This window comes from Brassica oleracea, chromosome C2 (assembly GCF_000695525.1).
Source record: "Brassica oleracea var. oleracea cultivar TO1000 chromosome C2, BOL, whole genome shotgun sequence".
In the NCBI taxonomy this organism is placed as follows: Eukaryota; Viridiplantae; Streptophyta; class Magnoliopsida; order Brassicales; family Brassicaceae; genus Brassica; species Brassica oleracea.
In genome coordinates, this window is record NC_027749.1 from 16,091,780 (window position 1) to 16,111,530 (window position 19,751).

At 38.6% G+C, this 19,751-nt stretch overlaps 2 protein-coding genes across 2 annotated transcripts; both read right to left on the minus strand.

Annotated features, from left to right (window-relative positions):
• Positions 1-1,307: 1,307 nt before the first annotated feature.
• Positions 1,308-6,498, minus strand: LOC106327263 (calmodulin-binding transcription activator 4-like). The gene is made up of 13 exons (XM_013765372.1): positions 6,222-6,498; positions 6,001-6,126; positions 5,795-5,910; positions 5,584-5,672; positions 5,443-5,497; positions 4,724-5,348; positions 4,467-4,555; positions 4,277-4,361; positions 3,974-4,197; positions 3,185-3,834; positions 2,305-2,869; positions 1,761-2,057; positions 1,308-1,654 (listed from the first exon to the last, which is right to left on the minus strand). The coding sequence occupies exons 1-13, from the start codon at positions 6,229-6,231 to the stop codon at positions 1,544-1,546; spliced, it is 3,042 nt and encodes a 1,013-aa protein (XP_013620826.1). The 5' UTR covers positions 6,232-6,498; the 3' UTR covers positions 1,308-1,543.
• Positions 6,499-7,046: 548 nt separating this feature from the next.
• On the minus strand, positions 7,047-10,855 carry LOC106324804 (probable DNA primase large subunit). Its single transcript, XM_013762789.1, has 18 exons — positions 10,619-10,855; positions 10,472-10,533; positions 10,292-10,395; positions 10,131-10,212; positions 9,990-10,049; positions 9,863-9,920; positions 9,634-9,653; positions 9,454-9,537; positions 9,287-9,351; positions 9,135-9,183; positions 9,009-9,056; positions 8,836-8,925; positions 8,675-8,734; positions 8,487-8,546; positions 8,221-8,295; positions 8,048-8,133; positions 7,595-7,688; positions 7,047-7,490 (listed from the first exon to the last, which is right to left on the minus strand). Exons 1-18 carry the CDS (start codon positions 10,755-10,757, stop codon positions 7,362-7,364), a joined length of 1,365 nt encoding a protein of 454 aa, XP_013618243.1. The 5' UTR covers positions 10,758-10,855; the 3' UTR covers positions 7,047-7,361.
• Between the last annotated feature and the right edge of the window lie 8,896 nt (positions 10,856-19,751).

Here is a 19,751-nt window from a genome sequence, read left to right on the forward strand (position 1 = left end):
GAAACGTTTCTGCAGAAAATAGACTTTATATCCATCTGAATTTTTGTGTTATAAGAAGTGTAAAAAATTAAACCATATATGTTCTTAACCTTTAATGTGTTTATTCTATTAATTTTGAAAAGATCAAAAGTTGTAATAAAAAAAAAAAAAGTGTCTCTGTCTCTTCGATTCTTCCACTCTCACTTTAGTCTCTTGCACTTCCATCTTCTTTTTCTTTGAAACTCAAGACTCGACCATATCTCTCTCTGTGATATATCAGTAACAGAACACATACGCTCTTTCCTTCCCTTCTTGTCTCTTTGTTGTTTATATCACAAGCAAAACACGTAAGCATTTTCTTGCAATCTTATCTTACGAAAATAATTCATATACAATGTTTCTGTGTTTTTTTATGCAAAGATGTGATTGTCAGTTTATATGTATCATATATATTTTTAGCTTATTCTGTTGTTTAGTATTTTGATCAAGTGTGTTTGCTGCTGTTTTTGTTGTTGTCTAGTATTTTTATCAAGTGTGTTTGTTATTGTTTCTGTTGATGTCTAGTATTTTGATTAAGTGTATTTGCTGCTGTTAAAACTTATGTTTCAGATTTTAACATTTTGACTTATGGATATTTTTATATTTTTTTTATAATATGGTCGCCGTTTCTATATCGTACCCGTATCTACAAATTTTAAGTTTGACGTTTTCCGTCCCCGCTCCCGTCCCAGTTTCCGGTCCCCGTCCCGGTCCCGGGGCTGCTTAGTTAATCGCTTTACTCTGGAAACAATCACCCTGGAAGCCACCATGGAAAAAATGCATCAAAGATGGGGTTATAAGATGATGGACATTATCATAATCATAATTGGGAATTGTTTATGGTGATGCAACCACAAAGGTATTCAACGGTCTTGAAAATTATAATTCAAAATATTTATGGGTGGTTCTTCACTGGAGATTTGTTTTTTTTTTTTTTTGTGTATGACGATGTTCTTAGAATCGTTGAAGATTGGCAGATTCTCTTACTATTTCTTTTGAGAGAATCAATAAAGTGTATTTTCTCTAGCAAAATTCCTATAAATCCTATTTGGAATCTGGCCAATGTTATACATCAAAGAAATCTTCAAAGAAGAATTTGGAATTTCATTAAAAAGATGGGAGCCAGATACAAATGGTATTACATGAAAAAAAACAAGATGGTTCAAAAGAAAATTTCTTCAGTTCTTACTCTTTGTGTTGTAATGTTTTCTAGGTTTAGTTTTGCATTTGATTGTAGTTCTATTATTTTATATATTCTTGTTGTAATTTTACATTTTATTTAAATAAAATAGTTGTTAAAAAAAAGCTTTTATAAGTTAGCCGCGAGAGAGAGAGAGAGAGATCATTTACAAACACTCGCAACTAATAACAGCTTTTCCCACTTGTTTTCTTCTTCTTCAGTGCAACACTCTACAAAACTACTTTCACTCTTGAAACTTCATAAATCTACAGACTATTATTATTATTATTATTTAATACCTCTAAATCCACAGTTTTTTTATCTAGCTGCCTGTCTCTTTCCCTCTCAAGGCAGTGTACGCAAATTCTCATATTGCATATCCGCTATGTCCAGCAACACATTATCATCCTCATCACCACCGTATGTTCCTAATGTCTCTGTTTTCCCAAGCTCAGCCTTCAAACATTTAAAGATTCATTAAAAAAAAAAACACCTCTCAAACGCATTCATCCCCACACTAACTTATTAGTTACTATATCCTCCGAAGTTAACTAGTACTCACCTTTGTCTGACAATATCTCTTGAGCACGCGCTGGTATTGCTGGCGAGCGTCCGGAGAATTAGTCATCGATAGAACACGAGAGAAAGCCTCGTTCACTGCTCCGTCTACTTTCTCCTTGCGGAACACTTTGAGAATGTCTTCATCTTCACTCTCCTCCTCTCTACTCTCTACATCTTGCCTAAACCCTTTAAGGCCAACACCTTTTCTTCTCCACCTCAGTACAACCTTATCTAGAATTCCTACTGCCCAGCAGATAACCTTGTAATGCTTCCTTACTTGGTAACCTCTAACATAAGCCTGACAAGAAAATAAAGAGCTACAATTAGACACCAAGGGCATCTCCAACCCAAACTTTCTTTTTTTTTTCCTATATTTTCTTCTAAAATAGAGATTAAAGGGTAACATGAACATCCCTCTATATTCTCCTCTATGATAAGAGTAACTCTATTATAGAATCAATACCAATGGAGTACTCTATTTTAGAGAGAAATATAGAGAGAGAAAAATAGAGTGCCATTCAATGGTCTAACAAATATAATCGTACCTGTATCTTCACAACTTTCTGGCGCTTGGCAAGAAACTCTTTTCGACCTTTATAGCCACGGTACTTCTTCTGGATAGACAAAGCTGCTGAGTTGTAGTTCTTCACATTTCCAAACGCTAGCTTCGACATGGCTGCGATCCCTTCGATATCTGCGTAGATCCCGTACTCCTGATAGCAAGCAGCCATAGCTGCTTCTCTCTCTTGTCGCTTTCTGAACGAATGCGCACGAAACGCTGCCTGGATTCTCGCAGCTGCTTGAGCTACGTTTCTCAACGCTGCCCGTGAATGTGGATCGTCATTACCGGGAGGACTTCTTCCTGAGATGGAATTCACGATCATCTCAGCTTGCATTTGAGCTGAGCCTAGAGAGTGTTCTGTTTCCTCGAGTGTGAGCGAGGAGAGATGGTTTGTTAGCGCCACCTCGGATAAATAACCGGCGAGACCCTTGTGGCCGTTAGCGGCAGCTATGGAAGCTGCGGTTTTACCAGCAGGGTCTTGCGCGTTGGGATCAGTCACTGCTCCAGCTGATGCCCTTGAAGCTATAAGGGCAGCCACCATTTTTTCTCTGCCACAGCAAAGACAATAGTATCGGTTATTGAATTCAGATGAAGCTATTATCTAAAAAAGATGTAGTCTTAGGTTCCGAATGTTGTAAACGGCGCCGCAGTTTATAGTAACAAAAATCTACATATACCTATATATCTATATGTTTTTGTTCCTATTAGAACCGCACCGCAGTTGCCATTCGGACCCTTAAACTCTTTTGACCATTATCAAGTGAAAGCAATATTTGACTTATGATGCTATAACAATCTTTCACTCTATTCAAATAATAAAAGTTGAAAGAACTGTGTTGGTCTACTATTTATAGGCTGCTCACCTCCCATAGCGCGCAGCCCAATGAAGAGCGCTCCATCCGTTACTATCACGAAAATCCACACTGACTCCAAGACTAAGAATTGGATGAAGTGCCCAATCGAATCCAAGGCCTGCAACCATATGAATAATGCCTTGTTCTTGCTTTGACAAAGAACAAGATGTTTGATCTTCATCTTGTGATCTCGAAGACAGCCACGCATCCAGTTTATCTTTAAGCAGTTTTTGTAGAAGCCAATCAACTGTACTTGATGGTGTTGCAGTGTCATCTAGAATCGTGTCAATGATATGGCTCCATTCCTCATCATCATCATCAGCTTTGATTTTCTTCAACTTATCACTGCCCGGTTCTATGTTACTTTTCTTATCTGATAGAAGAGTTTGCACAAACCTTACAAGTAAGAAAAGCTCATCTCGACTGCACCTAGAGCAAGATGTGTCAGGCTTGTCACGATACTCGAATTCTTTTATTTGACTACAAGAGAGTCCATCTCCAGAAGTAATGCGTAAGTTCACTTTCCCAGGGCCACATGGAGGGGCTTCGCAGCGTATGACACCTTCCTTAATGATCTCAAAAGGAACTTCAACGCTTCCAAACATGCAAGACCATGTTGATTCAGTTGGATCACAGAGAAATGATCCAATGATTATCACCTGCATTGTCCAATTAATCACCAACCATTTATTCTAAGCATCATTTTCTGTATATCACTTATAAATAGTAGATTTATCAACTCCCACATAGACCAGAATCTCATCTAAATATTTAAAAAGATGGTGCAAGAGATCACACCTTTGTAGTTTCATTGGCGTAACCCCACTCTGGTGAAACGTCCTGGATAGTAAACTCTTGCTTATGTGAAACCGCCGGTCTCATTTCTTGCTGGAGAGGCATCCTGTTAATCCCTTCATCATCCATTACTCTACTGTACTCGGCATTATTCTCTGGAGCTCCTAGCTCAGGATAACAACCAGGATGTTCGAAAGAACCAAGTTCTTGAGGCAACAACAATGTACCTGAAATTTTAACACAACTATTAGAACTGAACGACGTTCAAAGCTTAACAGTATTCTTTTCCCAAAGCAGATGACATACCTTGGTCAGCCTGGTTGCTGTAACTCCAGTTAGAATCTTCCTGCATCCCAGGTAGTAATCCTTTCACCGAACTTGGTGTGCTTCCCTGTTTTCAATAAAACAGTAGATTAACTCCCACATTATAAACTTTTTACTTACTAATTTGAAAATTAGTTAACAGATACAAAACAGTCTTCCTTGCTTGAATTACCTCAGAGTTAAGAGCTACAGAAGCCTCACATGCCTCCAGCACATCTTTCCAAGATTCAGACTCTTGATCTCCACTCCCTCCATTACCACCTGTAACAAGAATTTTTTTTACTCTTTCCTAATAACCTTATCCAGTACCGGGTATGGACAATATCATAAAAAGACAAACAAGGAAGCTATACAGTCTGCTACAATGAGAAATAGAAAGAAAGAATAACCAAGTATCGGAAAACCAACGTTTTGTAACTTTAGGCGTACCTGTATCATTCTTTGCGAGGGTGAGATTGTTAGGATGATAGTCGGCTCCAATATACCCTCCGTAACTTCTCTCTAATCTATTATTCTCTGGTCTCTGATGTCCACTTGCTGGTTGAGCATGGTGATTGATGTCCTCAGTACAGTCCAAAGATAAGAGACTATCCAAACTTTCATTTTGACTGTAGAGTGGATCTACATTATATTGGGCTCCAACATACCCTCCATAACACCTTTCTAGTTTGTTATTCTCTGGTCTCTGATACACAGTCCCTGGCTGAGCAAGAAACTGGAGACTATCCAAACTTTCGTTTTGAGCGTAGAGTGGATCAACAGTACTAACAATGTCATCACCGAGACTCAGCTGTTCCTCAAGCCTCTTTATAGCCTGCCTGTTTTCAAACTCATAAGAGCTTCCACTGCCTTGAGGGGTCTCAACTCCGTTACTGTTAAAGACAGCTTCAGAGTTAACCTCCGGAGAAGTAGATGAATGCTGCTGAAGTAGATCAGTAGAGTCACCAATGTAGTGATTGTATCTTGCATTCTGAGTCCCAATGGAGCTTGGACTTGAAAAGAGAGTGGAAGCATTCTGTGAGAACTGCAAAACAGTTCCACTACTTTGTCTTCCCTGAAAAGTTAAACCCAACCAATAACTTCATACAACGATACCGAAAGTTCGGCCTATGGTATAACAAATATAGGCTTATAGGAGAAAAGTCTACCTCTTTTCCGTCACTTATGTCCCTGTAATGAACAAGGACAATATGGTCGTACTCCCTGATATAAAGAGCAATAAAATCCATGTGAGAAAACATTAAGTACATCACAAATTAGGAAGTATGGAGTATGAGTGCAGCACTCACGGATCTAGCATCCAGTAGATACGTCTCTGGAAAGTAGGGTCATGCTCTCCATGCACATAATAACAACTCAAAGCCTCGACGTTACCCACCTGTTCACAACACACACATCAAAGGAGTCATTAACAACCTTAACATATCTAAAGACTGGAATAATCTTAACCACTAGCAAATTAACATCTAAGAACTTGAAGATAAGTATCCCTAAAACAACCTTAAGGCGTTCGTGTGCTTCAGCAATAGCTCTACCATCCTTCTTTCTGCGCCATTGATGACCATCTTTACGGAAGAACTTAAGAACCCTTCTATTGAAAAGATACAAAGACCCACCTGAGACAGCAAAGTTGCAACCCTTTTGTATCAAAACCTAAATTCGTTTAATCTCAAAACTAGTAAAGAAAGAGTAAAAGTCAAACTTACTGGTAGGGTTTTGAGGTGGCGTATGTGCTAGCTGATAGCGTTCATGATTCTGCAAAATGAAGTGCACCTCAGGGGGTTTCAACCAACGAGTATGAGCTTCTTGGTACAGAGTACTAATCTCGTATTCTATACAAACAAACAAAAGGTTTAGCCTTTAGTCATCGGAAGACAGAAGAAAACGAAAGGTTTAACCTTTAGCCTTTCTGTGTTGAGAAACTCACCGGACTGCATAATGATCTGTGGATTTTCAGACGGATTGAAGTAGTTGATCAATCAATCTACTACGCTCTCGACACAAACATGAGGATCAGAGTTTGGTCTTCGTTCCTAGGATGTTCGCAATGATTGATTAAGATTAAGGATCGCAACTAAGACAGAGAGGAGTCGGTAAAGAGTATTTAAGGATAAAGAAGACGGTTTTTACGAAAGAAGGAAGTAAAGGTGTTAAAAATTGACTATGGACTGACCAAGTTTCTCTGGGAACAGAAAAGGACGCTTCCCACAGATTGCCACGAAGATGGATGTTATGTTTATGCGTGATCCTCTGTGGCGATGCCCATGCTATTGAAGCGACCCTATTGGTCGATAGGTAGTTAAACTAAATTACGGAATCACCCCTAGCCTCGTTTGACTTTAGTTCATGTAGAGAGCACGACGACAAAATAATTCAACTTGTCATTGACAATTTTCCAGGGTATGATTGTCATTATTTTTAAGATTCTTCTTATTAATATTTATTTATTCTTTGGCCGACGTTACCGAACTAGGGATGATACTTGTCCAAAATTGTAATGAACACCGGATATCCAAAATTGTGGTGCTACTCATAATTAATTTCGATCTATTTAGATTAATAATTCTAAAATTGTATTTATTTAGATATCCGGTGTTCATTACGAATATTTGGTAAAACTTAAATCTTTAGTAGGATACTCACTTTATAAAAATATAAAAGATTTTGATTTCGAAGAAAACAAACAAAGAATATTCTGATAATGACAACACAACCGTTGAAGTCTATCAAATATATGAAAATGATTACTGCATGATGATTTGAAGTTGGGAACTTGGCTTATTTTAATACCCCTAGGACATGTTGATCATATGCAAAGACTCTAATTGCCACTGAGCTGGTAAAATAAGACTGAGTCCGAATCCAATGTTATAATAATGCTGGCGAGGGAGACATTGCGTGAGTGAGGAGAGGACCATATTTGGTTTGAATATTGGTACTTTCTAATCCTTGTGACTTTGAAGTGCCCAAAAGCCTAAAGGTTTATGCATGCCATGGTTTTTAGGAGTTGAAATTTCTGAAAAAATTAGATTCTAATTCAACACAATTCCTCATCGTATTCATAATTTTAAACCGGAGCAGGGGGCGTCTTGGATTTCAAAATCTTCTGACTCTCCTCGAAGTATTGGTTCGGATGGTTGATACCAGCATCACACGATGTACCATAAACAGCTTCAAATGTCATTGTGCATGCAAGCTTTTATTTAGTATTGTTGTACATGCATATAAAGAAAACCACGTTAGTGTTTGCTCGTAAAAAGGAGATTTAAGGTTTAGTTAAGAGATACAAAGATGAATCACCTGATAATGTTTGTTCCGCACTTGATCCATAACACCTTCCATTCCACGAGAACTCAATCCCATTCTACCAAGTGCTGCTCTCAGGTTATCCTCACTGTCATTTTTAGCACCATATATCCATGAGATACATACATTACTCTGATATTCACCTAACACATCTTTACTTCAATTATTGTTTCGCTTTATAGCTACACTAAGAGGAAATAGCAACAACTCCTGCTCGACGAAAGAGTCTACATTTCTCTAAGATATACTCCCTATGTTTCCTAATTAAGATATAAATGAAAACTTTAGCTAAAGCTCGAAATGTTTGCAGCCGCTAGCAACGGTTTCTATCCAGTAACAATAATACTTGCAGGGTTGGTAGATACAACAACCTATATGAAAATTATAATGCTTTCCTAATTCTTTTCTTTCACAGAAAGAGAGTAAATTTTTACTAAGAAAAGTGACCTGAAATGTCGATAAGGACAGCCATGATGATCCCCAGCACCAGGTGCAGATAAGATGATCTTCTGACAAGCATAAGGGGTATAATCCTGTAATTGCAACGTGAAAATTAGGTATCAGAAGCTCATCATTGCAGCTTTCGTTGGCATGTAATAAAATCATAATAAGCATCTTACCGTTCTCTTGCCTTCCTTCCCGTAGTTATGGCGAATGGAGTAGGCGTACTCTTTATCGAATCTCTCAGAGCCAACCTAAGAATAAAAAAGGAAAAATAAAGAAGTATCCATAGCTCAGTAATACTTAGTTTCTGCAGATAATAGTCTACCCATCCCCTCCTTATTCAAATATGCTAGCACGCAAAAACATGACATAGTACACATTAACCTCTAGGAGAGAACAGATTCGAAAACTTAGCAGATAAAACATTTGGGAATCAAGTTACCTTTTTGGTGAATTCTGCTCTCCAAAATGCTAGGGCGTCATCCAGCTTCAGACCCACACCCTACACATCGATAGACAACTTAGTGATGTACAAATAGAAGACAAAGCATAAGAAAAAATAACCGGTGTATATTTACTACTCATTATGTGAAAACATATGGGAAAAGGGAGAGGGATTAAAAGAGGAACCTTCAAAAATAGACCCAGTTGCATTCTTCCTCCATGTTTTAGATGATGATCTTCTCGAACCTGTGTGTGTAAAGTGTAAACGTTCACATGTTACATTGCATGGGAGCAGAATATGTAAACAATGACGAATAGAAGATTTGAAAGCCATGAAGCAAACTTACTTTTTCAAAAAGATGCCTCATACAAAGTGGGAAGGAACTCTTGGCAACTTGATCAATATCCATAAGTGATATCTCGGCGTACTCAGTTGACTGTTGAGGAAAATTAACAGCTTCGATGATTCCATATCTATGAATGTATAATAATATGACAAGTTTTAAAGGACCATCCTTACCTGAGAATAATCGGGACCCAAGTAGCTTGTAGATAAGGCTTCTACTATCTGAATGATTAACGATAATAAAGTTAAGGAGACAAAAGACAGTGAATAAAGCAGTTGATTTCAAGTCCAAGTGCTTACTGGAGTTAGTCTGTCTTTCTCTCGCTCTTGAATGGTAGTAGTCCATTTTCTGCAAAAAAAAAAAAAAAAGTCTTGTTAAAGCAAAGCCCGACCTAAAAAATGACACGTAGAAGAGGAACTTGTAGATATTCATATAACCAGGGAATAATAACCTGTTTGTCAAGATGAGGGCCTTTGATATATGAGATCGAAATTGTGTGACAACAAGAGAAACCAACTGATAGGAGAAATAAGGAAATCCAAATGAGAAACTAACACAATACTTACCTGACTGCAGAGACGTTATATTTTGAAACTGGAAAGGGAAACCAATACTTACCTGACTCCCAGCAACAAAGGCATACCCTTTCTGTATAAGTACTCTCCGGCTAGCTACAAGGTCAGGAACCTCTTCAAAAGGAACCTTTTTTTTTATAACGAGTAAATGAATAGTGGATTAGATAAGTTAAATTCGTAGCTTTTGGTATATGAACATATACAAAAGAAGATGCAGGCGTACCTTATAGTATACGGCTTCAACTGCAAAGAATAAAACAAGAAACTTTCCGTTAGAAAAAGTACAAGTCTTACTGCTAAATAGTTCAGAGATAAAGGTAAGAAAATCATGTATAAATGCAACAAAGTTCATCTATGACTAGTTATTGACACCAGGCACGCCGCTACTATGTTATGCTGAAACTAAAGGATAACATCACTAGATGTGAAAAGAGATATAATGGGATTATTACCGGTAGGTGAAATTTGACCCAGTGAACGTACCACTTGCCCCAACCTCTCCTTCAAACCCTGCAAACAGTCAAAGATATACGATTTGGATCCTGAATAAGCACCATAAATAAAACTCTAAAACGTTACCTCAAGTTCTGCTCCTGTGACTGCCTTATACGGTAATCCAAACTCTCCCACAATTGCTCTCTGTGAACAAGAATAGAAAATTAACTTTTATCACCAGATACATCCAAAAGCTAACCAAACCAAAAAGAAGGAACAGAGTACCTGAGCTTCAAAGTTCTGAAGCCGGAACCTATGTCGGAAAAGAGCAGTTTCCATGCTAAGAAACCATTTCTTCAATTCATCCCTTAAAAAAAAAAAAAAGAATCAGCTTTGGGAAACCAAAACAAACTGAAGATAGAAACTAAGACAAGAACAGAGCTTACGATCTGCAATAAACGAGACGTAACACAAAATGTGAGATTATATCCTTGTTCAACATTACAGACGCATCGGGATCTCTCATATGTTCTTTCCACAAAGTGTCCACCTTTAATCGCAAAAACGAATCGGATTGAGATAATAAAACAATCTAGAAGCGATTGAGTTTTCACGGTGAAGCTTACCAGATCGTCCATTTCCTTAGGGTTTCTCCCGCGGGCTAATCCATCTGAGACCCCTTTTAGAACTAATCACAAATCAACAAAATTGATCAGAGCCCAGATAGATTTAACGAGAGTTTGGTAAAGTAAGGAGATGATTTTGATGGAAACCTCGGAGGCGATCTACTGCGAAGAGCTCGAATTCTTCTAATCGGACTTCCATCGGGGGAGCTGTGAGGTATAGTGGGATCTTGGGATTTGAAACGGTGTCGTTGGAGGGAGTTCGTTTCTGAGATCGTATCACCTCCATTTCTAACTCGTTCTTCTTTCGACGTTCTCTGTGTGTGTTGTTTCCTCTCTCTCTCGGCAAAGCACTTCAAGCACAGAGGGGGCGGCGCTAAACAGAAGAGGGTTGTCGGTAAAAAGCGCGGGAAAATATGTAGGCCGGAGAGCGGGACTTTCTTTGATGGGCCTGTTAGAGGGCTTTTGTCTAGCACAATATTAGCATAACAGAACTAAGAAGAATATGAGAAGAACATAAAAGTTAGACCACACCGAAAATCTATATATTTTAAACTGAATTTTAAAGATCTGCTGACATCTTCTTTTTTTTATAGAAAAAAAAAACTTTAAATCCAACGGTCAGATTTGTTTGTTAATTTAGATCTAAGGGATAAAAAGTTTCATTCCTCTGAGTAACTGACGTCTCGTCATCAAAAACTCTCGTTTTCATCTTCCCCAGCGAATCGTCTCCTCTTCTCAAACGACACGACCCTTTTTTTTCTTTGACAAAACGACACAACCGTTAAATAGCGTACCCTTATCATTCTCTCTATCTATGTTTCATGTTTTCCACACATCATTCATCCGTCGTTCTACAGTACATCTTCTCTCACCCACAATCTCATAATCGATTTTTACGTAATACCCTTTGTAAGCTAATGGACAAATTCTTGCTATCCCCAATTTTCGAAAAGGTCTTGCCTCTTTAGCGTTGTTAATCTTTCATTTAGCGTTGTACGTATTCGGGCTAAATCTCGTCTTTTTTTTGGCTATGAACAATCTGTTCCTCTTATTACTTATTGATTCCGATTCCGGTGGTGGGCTTCTATTAGATTTTTATAGTTTAAAGTTACAAAATCAGTGGATGACAGTTTCAAAAAATATATGAGAATCGGTGCATGTGTTTAATTAGGTGGGGAACTGTGGACTCGAAGAAAAGGTTGAGTGAGACCGCAACAGCAAGTTTCGATGAGAATCGAATATTTGTAAAGTTACAAATCATTGAGTTACAAATCTTCTGGTCTTCGTAACAAAACATACCTATGTACCAATGTATTTAAATGATTTTTAGTTTGGAATGTGTAAATATATTTAATAATCTTGCTTTTTGATTCTGAATAAATATCTTGCTCTTTGTCGCTCAACACGATATAATGAAGTCATTAATATGTTTGTGTTGGTATTTTTTCAGTTCAGCAATTCTTGTAACTTGTCATGAAAGGCTGATTTAAAGGAGGAGGCCTAGAGAGGAGTAGGATGAGTTAACATCATGGCCAAGAGGAATATAAGGATTCGCTTTATTGATACACAATTCTCTCCGATAAAGGTGTAAAATTTTGTCTATTTGTGGCTATAGATTATATGTTGTTTGAGTTGTACAGATTAAATCATTTTATGTATATTTTTAGTAGTAAGAGATATGAATATGCTCTATTCTGTTTTGACAAAAATTTTCATTGGATTTAAATATTGACTGCAAACAATCTTCGGTTGAACGTATCATATCAAATTATCAATGATATAATATTGGCATATAAAATTAGAAATGCATTTTTCAGAAAATGCTATTTTGTTCTGGATGTTAAGGATATACTATTGTCATATAAAATTATAAATGCATTTTTTCACAAATTGTTATTTTGTTCTGGATGTTCTTTTGGTAAAAAAACACCTCTACGAATTTTCTTCTTACTCTTTTGAGTATCTAAATATAATTAAGATTAGAGTTAAAATCAGTAAATTCTCCACTTAGATCTTACTCCATACAGTAGTTTTTAATGTTTTTGCACATAGCTTAAGAAAATACAAATTTTTATATAATTTACACTAATTACATAAAAATATCATTAAATGAATCTAATTTAACCAATAATAAAAAATAAAATATTTTGTAATTGATCAAAAATTCAAATGCTATTAAATTCTATCTAGAATAGTGAGAATATCAATTATTTTGAAACAAATTTTTTATCTTTAAACACCACTTAAATGGATACGGAGAAGTACTAAATTGTAGATCAGACAAAATTGTAATAAGAGTAGTGCAATAAAAGAGGTGATTTATCTTCCCATCATGCTTCTGGCACAACACAAAATTTTACTCAATCCCGGATTTTTACACCGGTCAATCAACGATCACGGACAGAAAATCGTATGGGGCAAATATCATATTATCAACAATCATTAAAAAATCACATGAGGTTATATATATGTGGTAGATTTTGTTGGTGGGAGATTTATGCTTTTATAAAATTTATATAAAAATATTTTACTTTTGTTTTTTACAAATACAAAAATAAAAAGTAAAAGTAAAAAAATATACGAATATGATAGAAATTATAAAACCATCTTCTACAGTATATTATAGAAATATTGAAAATAAATAAATTGACAATATCTAATAATCTTTCGGATTTTACCGTTAATATAATGTGAGTGTAAAATAAATTTTAAAATATTGTTGAAATTTTTATATATATTTTCCGTATATAGTTTATTCAACTTCTGTTTGATTTTCTAAGATAGTTTTGTGAAGTTTGAAAGATGATAAGGTGAATATTTCTAAACTTTTATATTACAATATATTTCCAGACGCCTTATTATAAGTCGTCTAATAAGTCGTCCAGATGGAAGACTTTCCAGACGACTTAATTAAGTCGTCCGATAAGTCGTCCAGCTGGGAAGACTTTCCAGACGCCTTATTATAAGTCGTCTAATAAGTCGTCCAGATGGAAGACTTTCCAGACGACTTAATTAAGTCGTCCGATAAGTCGTCCAGCTGGGAAGACTTTCCAGACGCCTTATTATAAGTCGTCTAATAAGTCGTCCAGATGGAAGACTTTCCAGACGACTTAATTAAGTCGTCCGATAAGTCGTCCAGCTGGGAAGACTTTCCAGACGCCTTATTATAAGTCGTCTAATAAGTCGTCCAGATGGAAGACTTTCCAGACGACTTAATTAAGTCGTCCGATAAGTCGTCCAGCTGGGAAGACTTTCCAGACGCCTTATTATAAGTCGTCTAATAAGTCGTCCAGATGGAAGACTTTCCAGACGACTTAATTAAGTCGTCCGATAAGTCGTCCAGCTGGGAAGACTTTCCAGACGCCTTATTATAAGTCGTCTAATAAGTCGTCCAGATGGAAGACTTTCCAGACGACTTAATTAAGTCGTCCGATAAGTCGTCCAGCTGGGAAGACTTTCCAGACGCCTTATTATAAGTCGTCTAATAAGTCGTCCAGATGGAAGACTTTCCAGACGACTTAATTAAGTCGTCCGATAAGTCGTCCAGCTGGGAAGACTTTCCAGACGCCTTATTATAAGTCGTCTAATAAGTCGTCCAGATGGAAGACTTTCCAGACGACTTAATTAAGTCGTCCGATAAGTCGTCCAGCTGGGAAGACTTTCCAGACGCCTTATTATAAGTCGTCTAATAAGTCGTCCAGATGGAAGACTTTCCAGACGACTTAATTAAGTCGTCCGATAAGTCGTCCAGCTGGGAAGACTTTCCAGACGCCTTATTATAAGTCGTCTAATAAGTCGTCCAGATGGAAGACTTTCCAGACGACTTAATTAAGTCGTCCGATAAGTCGTCCAGCTGGGAAGACTTTCCAGACGCCTTATTATAAGTCGTCTAATAAGTCGTCCAGATGGAAGACTTTCCAGACGACTTAATTAAGTCGTCCGATAAGTCGTCCAGCTGGGAAGACTTTCCAGACGCCTTATTATAAGTCGTCTAATAAGTCGTCCAGATGGAAGACTTTCCAGACGACTTAATTAAGTCGTCCGATAAGTCGTCCAGCTGGGAAGACTTTCCAGACGCCTTATTATAAGTCGTCTAATAAGTCGTCCAGATGGAAGACTTTCCAGACGACTTAATTAAGTCGTCCGATAAGTCGTCCAGCTGGGAAGACTTTCCAGACGCCTTATTATAAGTCGTCTAATAAGTCGTCCAGATGGAAGACTTTCCAGACGACTTAATTAAGTCGTCCGATAAGTCGTCCAGCTGGGAAGACTTTCCAGACGCCTTATTATAAGTCGTCTAATAAGTCGTCCAGATGGAAGACTTTCCAGACGACTTAATTAAGTCGTCCGATAAGTCGTCCAGCTGGGAAGACTTTCCAGACGCCTTATTATAAGTCGTCTAATAAGTCGTCCAGATGGAAGACTTTCCAGACGACTTAATTAAGTCGTCCGATAAGTCGTCCAGCTGGGAAGACTTTCCAGACGCCTTATTATAAGTCGTCTAATAAGTCGTCCAGATGGAAGACTTTCCAGACGACTTAATTAAGTCGTCCGATAAGTCGTCCAGCTGGGAAGACTTTCCAGACGCCTTATTATAAGTCGTCTAATAAGTCGTCCAGATGGAAGACTTTCCAGACGACTTAATTAAGTCGTCCGATAAGTCGTCCAGCTGGGAAGACTTTCCAGACGCCTTATTATAAGTCGTCTAATAAGTCGTCCAGATGGAAGACTTTCCAGACGACTTAATTAAGTCGTCCGATAAGTCGTCCAGCTGGGAAGACTTTCCAGACGCCTTATTATAAGTCGTCTAATAAGTCGTCCAGATGGAAGACTTTCCAGACGACTTAATTAAGTCGTCCGATAAGTCGTCCAGCTGGGAAGACTTTCCAGACGCCTTATTATAAGTCGTCTAATAAGTCGTCCAGATGGAAGACTTTCCAGACGACTTAATTAAGTCGTCCGATAAGTCGTCCAGCTGGGAAGACTTTCCAGACGCCTTATTATAAGTCGTCTAATAAGTCGTCCAGATGGAAGACTTTCCAGACGACTTAATTAAGTCGTCCGATAAGTCGTCCAGCTGGGAAGACTTTCCAGACGCCTTATTATAAGTCGTCTAATAAGTCGTCCAGATGGAAGACTTTCCAGACGACTTAATTAAGTCGTCCGATAAGTCGTCCAGCTGGGAAGACTTTCCAGACGCCTTATTATAAGTCGTCTAATAAGTCGTCCAGATGGAAGACTTTCCAGACGACTTAATTAAGTCGTCCGATAAGTCGTCCAGCTGGGAAGACTTTCCAGACGCCTTATTATAAGTCGTCTAATAAGTCGTCCAGATGGAAGACTTTCCAGACGACTTAATTAAGTCGTCCGATAAGTCGTCCAGCTGGGAAGACTTTCCAGACGCCTTATTATAAGTCGTCTAATAAGTCGTCCAGATGGAAGACTTTCCAGACGACTTAATTAAGTCGTCCGATAAGTCGTCCAGCTGGGAAGACTTTCCAGACGCCTTATTATAAGTCGTCTAATAAGTCGTCCAGATGGAAGACTTTCCAGACGACTTAATTAAGTCGTCCGATAAGTCGTCCAGCTGGGAAGACTTTCCAGACGCCTTATTATAAGTCGTCTAATAAGTCGTCCAGATGGAAGACTTTCCAGACGACTTAATTAAGTCGTCCGATAAGTCGTCCAGCTGGGAAGACTTTCCAGACGCCTTATTATAAGTCGTCTAATAAGTCGTCCAGATGGAAGACTTTCCAGACGACTTAATTAAGTCGTCCGATAAGTCGTCCAGCTGGGAAGACTTTCCAGACGCCTTATTATAAGTCGTCTAATAAGTCGTCCAGATGGAAGACTTTCCAGACGACTTAATTAAGTCGTCCGATAAGTCGTCCAGCTGGGAAGACTTTCCAGACGCCTTATTATAAGTCGTCTAATAAGTCGTCCAGATGGAAGACTTTCCAGACGACTTAATTAAGTCGTCCGATAAGTCGTCCAGCTGGGAAGACTTTCCAGACGCCTTATTATAAGTCGTCTAATAAGTCGTCCAGATGGAAGACTTTCCAGACGACTTAATTAAGTCGTCCGATAAGTCGTCCAGCTGGGAAGACTTTCCAGACGCCTTATTATAAGTCGTCTAATAAGTCGTCCAGATGGAAGACTTTCCAGACGACTTAATTAAGTCGTCCGATAAGTCGTCCAGCTGGGAAGACTTTCCAGACGCCTTATTATAAGTCGTCTAATAAGTCGTCCAGATGGAAGACTTTCCAGACGACTTAATTAAGTCGTCCGATAAGTCGTCCAGCTGGGAAGACTTTCCAGACGCCTTATTATAAGTCGTCTAATAAGTCGTCCAGATGGAAGACTTTCCAGACGACTTAATTAAGTCGTCCGATAAGTCGTCCAGCTGGGAAGACTTTCCAGACGCCTTATTATAAGTCGTCTAATAAGTCGTCCAGATGGAAGACTTTCCAGACGACTTAATTAAGTCGTCCGATAAGTCGTCCAGCTGGGAAGACTTTCCAGACGCCTTATTATAAGTCGTCTAATAAGTCGTCCAGATGGAAGACTTTCCAGACGACTTAATTAAGTCGTCCGATAAGTCGTCCAGCTGGGAAGACTTTCCAGACGCCTTATTATAAGTCGTCTAATAAGTCGTCCAGATGGAAGACTTTCCAGACGACTTAATTAAGTCGTCCGATAAGTCGTCCAGCTGGGAAGACTTTCCAGACGCCTTATTATAAGTCGTCTAATAAGTCGTCCAGATGGAAGACTTTCCAGACGACTTAATTAAGTCGTCCGATAAGTCGTCCAGCTGGGAAGACTTTCCAGACGCCTTATTATAAGTCGTCTAATAAGTCGTCCAGATGGAAGACTTTCCAGACGACTTAATTAAGTCGTCCGATAAGTCGTCCAGCTGGGAAGACTTTCCAGACGCCTTATTATAAGTCGTCTAATAAGTCGTCCAGATGGAAGACTTTCCAGACGACTTATAATAAGTCGTCTGCGCAGTCTTTTGGATTGAAGTAAATACCTGACTCAAGATAGCAGCTTTCATTGATCTGCGGCCTCTGCTGCCCTCGTAAGCCAGTATCGGTGGAGACGGACTGTCTGCTCTGGGACCACCAATACTAGCACCCAATTCCGGCATAGCTGTGTACGTCTAGACCTGAAGAACTTGTATAAACCCATCCACGGTGTAACAGCCAGCAATTTCTTTGTTCCACAAAGAGTCCATCAGCACCTTAAACGCGACTCTCCCCCATGGATAATTCTCAAACCGTTCTAAATCCATCACTAGCCTTGCCAGAGTAGATCGTGTAGCGGTTGAAAACTTTCTCCCTTCAATGAATCCAGTGAAGATGGAGAGGTACGCGAGCCGCTTGCGATCTTCCCTGGACCAATCCCCGCATCTCTTCAGTGCTGCTATTATCTGATCAGTAGTTGGCCCAGCTTCCAGATGAACTCCCAGCATCCCCCAGAAAGAAACCATCTCTGGGGTAACGTCACATTTTGGTGTCTCAAGGTCCTCGATGTACTCGCAGTTTAGACCAGTGAGGTTTTCAAACTCTAACAGTGAAAACCTCAAAGGTTCTGGACCAACGAGAGACCACATCTCATACTTCTTCTTAATGTCCAGCTTGAAACTGAGCATGTAGTGAACCAGCCTTGAAGCCCAACCAAATCCCTGCTCCTTGAACTTGATGAAAACTCCCAAACTCGACTCCTTGAGCTCTTCAAATTCGTCATCAGTAAGAGCTTTCCTAAGAGCAGTATGCAACTTGCTGTTATCCGTATGATACGAAATGCTATTGTGGGCTTCTGGTTCTTCCCCTGATGTGTATAACCTACGGGGGAGTTCTGGAATATCCATCCTTTTTGTCTGCAAAATAATCAAAGACAACAATATAAGTCCAGACGACTTAGTAGACGACTTAAATTACTTACAAGTCTTCCAGTCGCAGAAGGAGTTGGAGTACTCGTCATTGCGGTTATAGATCTGAAAAAATAAACGTGAAACGGTGAGAATGAGTAAATTGATAGAGACAACGTTTTATGTTCATCTTTTCCTCGAGATTGATGACTTAGCGGCGTTAGGGTTTACAGAGAAACGGCGCTAAGGTTTACAGAGAAGAAGCGGCGGCGCTAGGGTTTAGAAGAAGCGGCGGCGCTAGTGTTTAGAACGTTGGTGACCACGGTGGCGAGGGCGACGGTTTGTTCGGAAATAGTGGAATCGGCGGCGCTAGGGTTTAGAGGAATCGGCGGCGCTAGGGTTAGAAGAAGCTGCGGCGACAACGGTGAGAATGAAGTGAGATAGATAGCCGATGTTGAGAACGATGGTTTGTTCGGAAATCGTGGGAATTCGAAATCGCCTTTGAGAGGGAGAACTGTTAGGGTTTCTGAATTTCGCGAAAAATGAAACAAAAAAAATAAAAATCACCTTATATATTGGGTAAATAATCCGGTTAGCTTTAAAATTACATTGGTAAACTTTAAGGTTTGGTCCGGTTTAGACGACTTATTCTGGCTGATAATGTACAACAGACGACTTAATATTTAGTCGTCTGTTTTCAGACGACAAAATATTAAGTCGTCCTAGACCCTAAAATGAACCCCTAAACTAAAATGACTAGATTAACTAACTAACCACGTTATAAAATCAAATTATACTTAAATAGTGTTTACTATACACAGAAATGAACACGCATAAGTAATTTTAAAAATTTTCAAAAACGGTTTTAATGCTTTCCAAAATCTAACCCTAAGAACACATACAATACTACAACATATGTTGATGAAACATAAACTTAAGAATATCATGACTCGCTACTTTCACTCATCTATGCTGAAAACAATTGAAATTTGTTATATCTTAATTTATACCTCCTAAGACATATGTTAATTACATAATTCCCATTTTTCACTTATCAAAATATTTTTTACAAAATTTTTAAATTATGTTTAAGACTAACTGTCCAGACGACTTTCAGTTAAGTCGTCTGGACGACTTATTTTCAGTTAAGTCGTCTGGACGACTTGCGAGGGGTAGAAACGTAAAAAAAATTCCGTTTTTTTTTTGGTCACAAGGGGATAGTTGTAATTTCAATAGCCTTTTAGGTTATTTTTGCCTTTGACCCAAGTTGGGGTATTGTTTTGGGTTTGACTCCAAGTTTTGAGTCACACTTAGCAATTCTCCCTATAATTTAATATGGTGGTGATTTATGTGACAAAACGGCTATTGAATTAAAAAACAAAAATCAGACACTAAAATATATTTCTATCT